The sequence below is a fragment of the Fragaria vesca genome, linkage group LG1, assembly GCF_000184155.1.
Source record: "Fragaria vesca subsp. vesca linkage group LG1, FraVesHawaii_1.0, whole genome shotgun sequence".
Lineage (NCBI taxonomy): Eukaryota > Viridiplantae > Streptophyta > Magnoliopsida > Rosales > Rosaceae > Fragaria > Fragaria vesca.
The window spans coordinates 7,142,120-7,154,175 of record NC_020491.1 but is presented as its reverse complement, the minus strand read 5'-3'; the positions used below and the strand labels follow the sequence as shown (position 1 = coordinate 7,154,175).

The window sequence follows — 12,056 nt, the reverse complement described above, 5'->3', positions numbered from 1 at the left end:
GCACTCCATCGGAGCTCCGGCGAATACCGCTCCCCCTCAACTGATACCTCCTCTCCGGTGCGCAGATCGACGTGGGGTCGCTGCCGTCTTCTTCTCCGAGCTTCGGAGAGGTCTGCGTCTCTGAGACGGTTTGGACCGAGGTGAAGCACTTCGAATTGGTATGAGACTCTGTTGCTTTAGCTTGAATTTTTGAGTTTTGTGTTGAGAATTAGTGGATTTGCTTATTTCTGTTATTTGGGTTTTGTGGGATTTAGTCTTTGATTTTGGTTTTGCTTGGATGTTTGTGCTTAGGGTCGGCTTGGTTTTGTGAAATTGAGTGATAAATATTCGAACTTGGTTTGTGAATTTGATGGGGTTGGATTAGACTGAATTACTTCTAGTATTGGGATTTTTTTTGTACCCTGTTTGTTTTGGATTTCATGGTTGTTCTTCCTGGTGATTTCGAAGTGTAAAGTTTTAATCTAGTCTTTAAGCTCTTGAGTTTTGAGGGAGCTCTGATGATAAATGGGCTGATTGAATCTCTGGTCCGTCAATGCAACTTGAATTGAGAGAGAGAGTTGTAAGCTGAAAACTTATGCAGGAAATCATTCCAGTCAATTAACTTCAACAGCTCAAAAGTTCCACTTCTATGATTTATTCCAGAACAACTTCTTCACAAAAGTTGTTCAAAATCATGTCTTTTATTCTGTGATTGAAAATCATAACGATCCAACAGTTGTATTGTTCTCAATCAAGGTAAATCTGCATACTGCTCAGGAACACAATTCTGTTTCGATAGTATGCAAGACCACCTACATTGCCTAGACCACCTACCCTTGATTTTATGATACCCAGAAAGACCTGACAAGTTCTGATTATGTGCTGGTGATTTTAAAGTGTGAAATTTATTGTGGGAGACTTGGTTTTGTGTTAGTTTGTTTGAGTTTTGAACCTGTGTGTAGATTTTTTTGTTTGCTTACATGTTAGCTTGAAATTTTGCTTAGTGGGTGGGCTAGGAAAATCAGTGAGTTTAATGGGTTTCTGGTTTGCCATCTTAATGTTGAGTGATTACGGTTTATCTTACTATATCAAGACTTCTTAGGATTAATTGATGCATTCAGCAGCTTAATTTAATTGTGGTATGTAGGAACTTAATTTAATGTTGACTAGTAGTGTATTTTATTGCATGCCAACTGTTTGATTAAATGTCTGAGAGAATTTTGTCTCGATTAATGATGTTGTTCGTGTTAGTTCCATTTTCTCGTTGTGAATTGGGATCAGGAAGTTTATGGAATGATGATATTAAGTTTGTAGTTCATGTACTTGATGTTCAGAAATTTAATGTCCTTGTTGATATGAACTATTAAGTAATTGACTCAGTGTCATATATCAGTAGAGTACTCTAGCTAACTCATTTTTTTGTTCCTTGCAGAGATGCTCTTCTCATCATGTGTTTTGTTTTTTGTATCCTCCCGGCCATGCTGATGCATGTGTTCCCCTCTCTAAGTAAGGACATAAGAAAAAGAAATGCCAAAGAGGAATATTGATGCATGTGTTCCCATCTCTAAGTAAGGACATAAGGAGAAGAAATGCCAAAGTGGAAGAAAAAGGTTGTGAAGAATAGTACTAGAGAGAGACTAAACAAATTGCTAGTTACGTTACCAAATACATAGATAGTTACATTGCCAGTTACTTAAGTAGTAAGTATGCATATAAATATCTATGTAACTATTCATGTAACTATCTATGTAACTACAGTTTGATAGTTATATGGGTAGTTACATACTCATACACTTGTGTAACGACATTACTCTGCCTATATAACTATCCATGTAACTATCAATCTATGAAACTACAGTTTGATAGTTACATGGGTAGTTACATATATGCTACACTCGTGTAACGATATTAATCTGCCTATGTAACTATCAATGTAACTATGCATGTAACTATCAAGGTAACTATTCATGTACCTACCGTTTGATAGTTACATAGGTAGTTACATACATGCTACACTTGTGTAACGATATTAACATGCCTATGTTATCAATATAACTATCTATCTATGTAACTATTATGCATTTAACTATGCATGTAACTATATATCCATGTAACTATGCATATAACTATCCATGTAACTATGCATGTAAGTATGCACGTAACTATGTATGTAACTATCCATCTATGTAAGTATATATGTAACTATCCATGTAAGTATGCATGTAACTATCCATGTAATTATCCATCTATATAGTATGTATGTAACTATCCATGTAACTATCCATGTAACTATCAATGTAACTATCTATGTAACTATGTATGTAATTATTCATCTATGTAACTTCCATGTAACTATCAATATAATTATCCATGTAACTATGCATGTAACTATCCATCTATGTAACTATGTATGTAACTATTTATCTATGTAACTATTCATCTATGTAACTATCAATGTAACTATGCATGTAACTATTCATCTATGTAACTATCCATGTAACTATTCATCTATGTAATTATCCATGTAACTATCTATCTATGTAACTATCCATGTAACTATAAACTGATAGTTACTGATAGTTACCTGTGTAGCTTCATACATTCTACATAACAAGCTACACTTTTTTTTTTCTCTCACACAAAACACAGAATATGGCAAAGCAAAGCAATCTGTATGAATTGTAAATCATCAAATTAAGAATATCTAGGAAAACAATTTAGTGCTAACACAACTCGTAGAACTTTGGCTTTCCTCATTCATCGTTTAATTCAAAACGATTGTTGTCACCATGAGGGAAAGGGAACCATTGTTGTCACCATGTTTCAGTGCACTTAACATTGATTTCAGTATGACTTTATCACTCCATTCCCTCAATACAATCTGCATAAGTATAAAACATTATGAAGTTGTTTGGGTGTTGAAAATGAAGAACCCAAAAACAGAAACATCAAGCTTAATAAATAGAGATATGTTCCACACAAGTAATCTTTCATTTAGCTGTTCAACAAAACCGTCAACTCTCTGCATCTCCTTAAACATTTTAAGTCCTTAAACACTTGCTTGGTAGACTTTTCTCCTTCCTTTTCCAGTTTTCTGCAGAATGACCTTCCCTTATTCCGACGGCTATAACTTCCTCTACAAAATAGCTATCAACGATCCGCGAAATGTTCTGGAAACTAGACTCTTCTAGCTTTCCATTGATATAAGGCAAGTTTCCTGGATTACTCTGAGATGCTCGCAATTTGCCGTCGAATTTGACTGAAAATCTGAACAAAATTTCGTATTTCTTAAGGTTTCATTTTTAATGCGCGTCTCTTTGCAACGTGTAACATCTCTTTTCTCACATTTCTTACTTAAGAACTTGAGAAGGTCAGCCCTCGCTAGCACATCAAGGTCCACTGCGCTCTCATCGAGCAAAAACACAAAGATTCATTCACAGACATTTCCTCAAACACCTTGTGTGCATAACCAAATAACATAACACAAATTAAACATCCCAAACAAACATGCATTTACAATCTAATCAATAAAAGATTCATGACACAACATTTTATTTCATAAATGACATACCCAGAATACAATAAAACTCATGAATTCAAGCTTCTTTTTCTATTTCTGGTTTTAATCACATAAAAAAAACAATCAATTGATAAAGAAGAGATAAACATATTAGCTTACCTTGTAAGTTGAAGACGATGATCGAAAATAATCCGAAAAGCCATGACATAAGAGATTTGTTGAAGGATGAAAGAAAAATCAAAGAGGATGAAATCGTCGACGACAACGGCGGAGAGCTCTGTCGTGTGCTTCTAGATCTGTTTTCTCTGAGCTCACTTTGGTAACAGCATCAATCTCTCGGTGGAGGACGACGGGTTCGCCGGAGAGAGTGATTCGCCAGAGAGAGAGAGAGAGAGAGAGAGAGAGAGAGAGAGAGAGAGAGAGAGAGAGAGAGAGAGAGAGAGAGAGAGAGAGAGAGAGAGAGAGAGAGAGAGAGTGAGTGAGAGAGATGATCGTGGTTAATGTGTTGCTATTTTTGTCAGTGGCATGGCATGTAATTTTTTTAAAATTTATGGGCAACGGTTTAAAGAATTTAAATAGGTGTATTATTTTATCATCAAGGAACATTTGTTAACAGTTTTATCTTTTAAATGTAGCATTTTATCATTGGCCCTTGAAAAAATCTCATCCTTTCGAAAAATAAATAATCAAAACTTTTCGACCTGGAATTTTGATGGGCTTGGTAAATAATCAAGCCCGAGTGATTGCAAAAGGTCATACCCGTTTGGATGGGCCCGAAATTGTGGGTGGTGAAAATATGGGCCTGGAAAGTTAACAGACTTATGATTGCAAAAGAAATAAAAGCCCAACGGCGCAGCTGCGCGGGGTTTGCCGTTGAGTACCATCTCTCCAACTGTCCAAGTAACTCTCCAACCGGCGTAAACAATCACACAATCAAAGGCTAAAAGCCATCCTATAGGGACAGATATAGTAGTTACTGGTTGCCCAATTACAGATGATCAGCAATTCAGGGTGGACTGGTGGTTCAGAACTTCAGATGATGGTGAAGGGGGCTCTGGTTTTGATGTACGAAAGCAAAAACTGGAGGCTAGTATATATGCTACTGATGGAAAAAAGATGGGTGTGAAGATGAAATGCATGCTTGATGGTGAAGTGACCGAACACCGAAGTGGCTTGTGAAAGTGAAACTGATAAGGATCAGGAAAGTGAAGCTGATTCATTGAGACGACGTCGACTCATGAGTAGATTGAGTACTGAAACTGATCGAGGGCGCTGCCGACGTCCTTCACAAGATGGGAGCCTGTCAAAGCAGAAGTTGATGGCGACAAAACTATACGAACAAACAGAAAGCAGCCTGAGCAGGGTTGTGTTTGTGCATGTTATGCATGCATATATCCGAGAGATTTCACTTCGAGGTCCATTTAGACTTACCAATCAACCTCAACGTCTATCTTTTCCGCTGCATCATTTACAACTGTGAAACCATGCCAGAGAAGTTGCTGGTCAATATCAGGCACCTTACACCTAGTCTTCTGATGCCAACGAAGGTGGATACTGGATGTTTAGGTTTGATGCATAATGTGGGTAGCTTAATTAATTAGCTAGCTTGATTTACAAATTACAAAGGAGCTACTTTTACCTTGTATATATATGCAGGCGTATATAAATCGATCTTAGGCCTTTTATTAGATTAGATTAATTTCCATCCATTTTCTTTCTGAATTTTCTGATCACACAGGCACATATATATACAGCAGAATCGTATGTTTGGATAATGAAGTTTCGCGAGTCTAGAGCACTACATATTTAGTTCCTAGCTAGCTATAACGCATCTAGCTAGACTCTGATTTATTGAATCTCTATGCTCAGGTAACCATTTTCTTTTTGGTAAGTAAACCAAAGTGCATGTTAAGCACAAGCAGGTTATCAGGTCAATTGTTAAGAACACTAGCAAGAAAAACGCAGACGTCCAAACAACCAATTTATCAGCAGAAATACTTCCAGGGTAGCTTGAACAATATGTCCTAACACATCAGATCGATAATTAGAGACTAATCGATACGATACACAATCTATAATCTCGACCAGATTCCTTAAGCACATGATCTTGAGCCTAAATCTGGGACCATGACACATTAATAGATAAACATTCTCATCTCTTGTCGATCTGAACTTAATTTGTGTTGAGCCAATAAACACTTTGGTTAATACATCTTGGTCACTTAACCAACCTGCAAAATATCCCAACAAAATAAACAAAGACCCGCAAAAACATGAGATTGATTATACATGTTTCGTTAAAGAGCAATCAGATTGATTAGCATAATTCTTATGTAGATTTCTGAATGATTTGATTGCTGATTGATGGGACTTCATTCAACTATCGATTTTCAATTAACAACTAATGGAGATTGATGTGGATTGAAGCACATGATAAAGAGTCTTGAACACCTAGAGCTTTCGCCCACAAATGTTTAATTAGCTTAAGTATTCATTAAACTCATTTTTTCTTGGGCGTTACAGGCAGTAGCAGCAGAGATCTTTGAATGGGGACTTCTTATTGGTGATTGCATGATTAACATAGATTACATTATTTTATCCGGGCAGAGCAAATGAGAACATGAAATGAAATAAAACTAATAGAGGTTGGTCTAATTCCAATGATTAACAAGATTATGCATTAATCGATCAAGCATATAAAATGACAAGATTATTTTCGGCGTCTATACATTTGAGTTTGGCAACATGCATTGTGATCATCTATGTATGTAAGCTATGAGAAAAAAGGTTATATTTTTCAACAATTTTCATGTTTTCGCGAGGGTGGTGATACTGTGAACTTATTAGTTTCGATCACGAGTCGTTTAAGATGTCGGGTCACTAACTTGCACCTTGATGCATACGAGAATTTTTGCTTTAAACACTTCTGATAGGTGTTGCCATTTCATCCATATTATCATCCCTAGTAATATATACATGCATAGTTTCGTGAATATGTACATGACTCCACGTGGAGAAGTATGGGTATGCATGATAAACACTATTACTAAACATTGATCAAAATTTTCTAAATCTAGCTGGTAGAAAAGAAACAAATCATTATAATTGAGGACATGGCTCAAGTTTTCTGGGACATGCCAAGTCCATGTGTTGTTCACATGCATTTGCATCATCATCATCAGCAGCAGCAGCAGCAGCTACTGTACGTGTATCTTTTCCAAGATTTTCTGTAAAATTCCAAACAAGATACCACACTATTTATATTGGTTTGCCAAGATATTATATATATGATCGGAACAACCTTACCTTAATAATTGGGTAACAATCTGCTTTGTTCTAATGAACAAATAGAATCTTCTTTCAAAAGGCCGTGAATTAGTCGAGCACTGATATAATGTCGATGAATTGAAGTATTAACTCTTTCTTAACTCAATAGTTAAGTTACAGTGTTATATAGTATATAATGATTCAGTCTCTTTGTCTTCTTTGATAATATTAAGAATTTAGGGTTGTTTCCACTTAATTATTACCAGCGGTTGGCTTATAATGGCCCAGATTCTATTCTGGAAGACGAAGACCTCGCCCTCTTCTTCAATGTCTTACTCTTCTCAATTATTTTACCTTCTCAAACCGTCTACCAGTAGAAGCAGAAGCGCCAACAATGGCTATATGGATAATGTACTCAAAACTATATATGAAAACGACGTAGCACATGTCTCTCACTTTCACTGGCTTTTTTCTTCTTCTTTATCACACTGAATTAATAAAAGATAAATAGTGTACTGAAACCAGTCAAGCTCGTTCGAGAAGAACAGAGGACGAAGAACAGTGTGTGTGTATATATATATATATAACAATAACTTTCTAGTGATAGAGAAATATAATAGAAACGATGGTGAGCAACTCATTGTATACAAAGGCCATGAAGATTGCAAGAAACACTAGCCTTGATAACATAAAAGAAAAAATGAAAAAGAAAAAACATTCTGGCATGGAAGCACAAGGCAACAAATTAATCAAACTTAATGTCCTCAAAGTTAATCATTCGAACACTGTTAATTATGTTAACTCTTCACAAGAACAAGGGGAACAAAATGATCCATAAAAGATTATACAAGATTACAATCTCAAAGAGGTGCAGAAAACTACAAGAACTAGGAGGGCCAGAAGAATATGCACTAAACTCTAAAAGGGTGTAATGGGAAAAGGAACAGGAGATTATTTATTTTAAAACTCAAAAGTCCAAAACCAACCGAAGTAGTGCACCTAGTTTTCCCTCAAATCCCTGCCGCCGTTGTGTTTCTAACTTTTTTACTTATTTATTATTATTATTATTTTTTTAAGAGTATCAACTTCCTCCCCTTTAACCATTAAGAATAAATTGGGATTTAACTCTAATTAACATCGGCTGAGATTCGAACCTGGGTATTGGGGTTCCACACTTAGATTCTTATCAACTCGACCACATGTGGTGGTTGTACGTTGTGTTTCTAACTAAATTTGTTTGTTTCATGCATAGTCTTCCACGAGTATTTTCAAATTGTTTTAGATTGATTTTTTCATTTTTTTTAACACCTCAAAATTCTACAAATTCCGGCAAGTCTAGCAGCATATCAATATTATGGATTGAGAAAGATCAATTAGTAGTAAACTCTCATGCAATAAGATATGACGGTGTTTGAGGCTTTGAGCATACAAACAAAATAATGATAAATCGCCGCACACATGAACTCAACCCCTCAATATTCCTAATTTACCATTTCGCCCCTGTCCCTTCGCCAAGTCCCTCCTTTATATACGAACCTTCCTTCCCGTTTCCAAATCCCACAACAAGAGACTCACAACACCCTCCTCAAACTCTCTGTCTCTTAGAAAACTAAGCTTCTTTATACTCATCATCTTCATCAAAATGGCGAAAGGTGGAAAGCTACTGAAGCTCAAGTCAGTCCTCAAGAAGTGGAACTCATTCAGCAAAAGCAACCGCCACAGCATCTGCTCCATAGCCTCCGCCGACGACGACGTCAGCTACTCATCCTCCAACGACGTCGTCTCCTCTGGAGACCTTCAGGCCGTCTACGTCGGCAAGTCTAGAAGACGCTACCTCGTCGGCCCCGACGTCGTCCACCACCCCCTTTTCAAGGAGCTGGCAGAGAGATCCGACGACGACGACTCAATCAATGTCGCATGCGAGGTGGTGTTGTTCGAGCACCTGCTCTGGATGCTCGAGAACGCCGATCCTCAGCCGGAATCGATGAACGAGCTCGTCGAGTTCTACGCTTGCTGATCGAGAAAAGATTAAGGAATGTATATGCATGGTAACTGCTACTACTACTAGGTGAAATTAAGGTGAAAGTGACGACTGAGAAAGAAGAATAAGAAAGAGGAGGATTGTACATTCTTTTTTAAGAGATTTAAAAGTTACTGTAGGTAAAAGATTGAGAGTGTGATTTGATTGCACGGTTGAGGACGATTTAACCCAATAATATTTCACATCCATCTTAGGCTCCCATCAAGCTGGTCGACATTGCTCAGCTCTATCTGTACAATTCTTCTTTGTCAATCTAAAGATATGTAATGATCTCTATTTTTCATACAATTCCTCTATTTTGTCTGATATCTACGGGTAGATAACATTTTACATATTTACATGTAAAATTCTACAGTACCTACTGGAATGTGATACCGAGTTAAATTCAATTTTATCATTTTATGAGTACTGTACCACCATGGTTAACCATAATGTGTTGCATATGAGTACAAGGTATTACATATATACGTCAAGAGTAATGTCAACATTTTGCAGTACTTCGTACCAATAATGTTCTGGTCCCAAATAGTCCCCGGCCACACAGATAACAATAGCTCGAAGCCATTTAGACTTTAGACAAGTAGAACAAACAATGCAAGTGATACCTAGCTAGCTAATTAGCTATCATCTCCAATTTGCTACTACCTCTGTGAATTCTCTCTAAGTTTTTCTTATGAGAAACAACACAATGCAGCTGCAGATATGCATGTTTCACCATGGAGCTGGTGAATAAGCCAAGTAAAAAAAAAAACTGTTTTTGACATTACCAACCCTTACATATATGAAAAGATTTGCAAATCCCTGAAGAAGACAACAAAAGCTTGTAGACTTAATTGATTAATAAACTAATTGAGTGGTAATGCAGACTGGCTGATTGAAAACTAGGTAGCACGTCGGAGTTGTCTCTACTCGAACTGAAAATCCATCACTATCTTAACCCAGAAATCTACAATTAGAATACTAAATCAAAGCCTACCAGCAAGCTAATTTTCTATTCAACAATTAAGTATTCTCAGATTCCTTGATTATGGACCTCACGGTGAGTCTCACACTGTCTGCTTGAATCGGGAGAGCTTGACACATATCACACAAGAAACTCTCTTTTATATGCTAACAGTGCTTATTATATATCAAAGTTTAGGGTTTATAAAGATCAGAAATTTAGGGTTTTGTTTTCTTTTGGATTAAGAAGTCAGTTCATCAACCTACATAAACATATTTAAAGGTTTAACTACTTATTGTAATGTAACTAACTACAAGAAATTAAGCGAGGTCTACCTAATTGTAAAGTGACATATAAAAATGAATGTAAAATTAAGTTGGTAGCATGAAGAAAAATGTCGTATTATGAAACCCCAAGACGAAGTCAGCAACTTTACAGTAGGCAATACGATTTCTTAATCCTTAGTTCCATGCATTCTAAAGTTTGCTTTGATATCAAGTAATATTAAACATTTTTCGCATGAATTAAGTAGTGCTACATTTGATTCACAATATTCCATCAGCGTATAAAGTCAGAAATATTGTTCTTAGAGGAAGCTAATGATGAGGTTGTTAGAGATGCCTTTGGAGAATTTGCGACCCATCGATATGTCCATATACAAGCACACGCTTAATTAGCAAAGCTTCTTGTTTGCTGTATTGGCGGTTTATATATGCAGAAAAAGAAAAAAGAATAAAAAAGAGAGGTATAATTGAGAACTGATAGAAGACTTTATGCTAAAAATTAAGTGGAAGACACAGTTTGATCGAGTTTGTTATCATTAGGTAGTACCAGTAACGCGTCTATATCGATCGCCAACCTGTGATTGCCAACCCTAAAGCTCTCAAAGGTACATATATATCTAGACATCCTTAGCTTGCTTCCACACACTTTATCCAAACTAAAGGTGATCGATCGAGCATGTTTATATGTCACTATATATATATTCCCAATCTAGAGAAGATCGATCTCCTTAATCTTTTAAAGTAAATATGTTTTTAATTTTAATATGTATTTTGACAATCAGAGCAATCATATGTCTCTTATATATTATGATCATGTTGGCATGTAGGGAAGATAATTCATGGAAAAGATTAACATTCGATTTGAAATGTTTTTATGTACTATCAGTATATGTACCAAGGTTGACGTTGTTAAGATTTATGGATTATTGAAGAGAAATGCAAAAAAGTAAAAAGAAAAGGCTGGAAAGCTTGAGGACTACATTGTGACTGTTTTGGATAATTGGAGAATGAGATTACATGCAACAACTACATATAGGTTTTGTAGATGTAAATGACGTAACAACCTTTGCGACATTATTGATATAAACCTAACCTATAGTTAACAAACCATACATTGTTTTTATTCATTTACAAATAAAGACGTACGTAATTTTACTGTGTAAGTAATTTTGTTGTTATTACATATACCTCGACCACCACCTAGTGTACACTTCACTCAAATATAGCAAACCACATTTTTGACGCTTTCCCTCTTATAGTAACTAGGGTTCCGGTAGCATATATAGTTATGTACTCAGAGTGATCTGACTCCGAGCAATAAGACGGGGTCGGGGGCAGGGACGGAGGATATAGTGGAACTGTCTCTAGGCTGTAGCCCAGACAGTTTTTCTCCAATTTTCAAATAGACTAGATCATATTATATGAATAAACAGGTATATAAACCAATAGCCCATGCATGTAAAAAAAATTTAGAAGAAGCCAAAACCTACTATATTATACTAAATGAGGATTGGAATATGCCACCTCCACGGCTCCACCTTTTATTTTTTCTAAAAAGAGGCATTGGTTTATATTAAGTTTTCTTCTTCTTCTTTTTTTCTTCCTTTTTTGTTTTTGTTTTGGGAATGGTCCATATTAAGTTCTAGTCTCCATTTTTTTCTTCAACTATATATAACATTTTTTGTTTTATGTTATTTTTTTAGTTTTTCAACAAATAGTTTTTCCTTCAATTTTATTTGATTCTCAAAACATGTTGTGTCGATATTGACATTTTGAGGATGTGAATCTGATTATTTTCTGAAATTCGATATCACTTATACTCTTATAGATTGATCTTCTTCTTAATATCAGGTGTTAAGAAGCCAAAAATATTTTCTTAATGCAAATACAAGCATTATAAATTTATAATTTTCATACATTTTATCAAATTAAATTTAGCTCAGGTGGTTTTAGAATCCTGACTCCGTCCCTAGTCGGGGGAGACTGAAAGACATAGATGCCACCGGAGCCACCGAAACGTCA

The 12,056-nt window shown here is 35.9% G+C and overlaps 1 protein-coding gene and 1 non-coding gene across 2 annotated transcripts; one reads left to right on the top strand and one right to left on the bottom strand.

Moving 5' to 3' along the window:
* Positions 1-2,808: 2,808 nt before the first annotated feature.
* Positions 2,809-3,968, bottom strand: LOC101306165. The gene is made up of 2 exons (XR_183699.1): positions 3,659-3,968; positions 2,809-3,435 (listed from the first exon to the last, which is right to left on the bottom strand). It is a non-coding gene; the product is annotated as an uncharacterized LOC101306165 (transcript).
* Positions 3,969-8,326: 4,358 nt separating this feature from the next.
* Positions 8,327-9,140, top strand: LOC101305878. The gene has a single exon (XM_004287620.1). It carries the CDS (start codon positions 8,409-8,411, stop codon positions 8,781-8,783), a length of 375 nt encoding a protein of 124 aa, XP_004287668.1. The 5' UTR covers positions 8,327-8,408; the 3' UTR covers positions 8,784-9,140.
* The last annotated feature ends 2,916 nt before the right edge of the window (positions 9,141-12,056 follow it).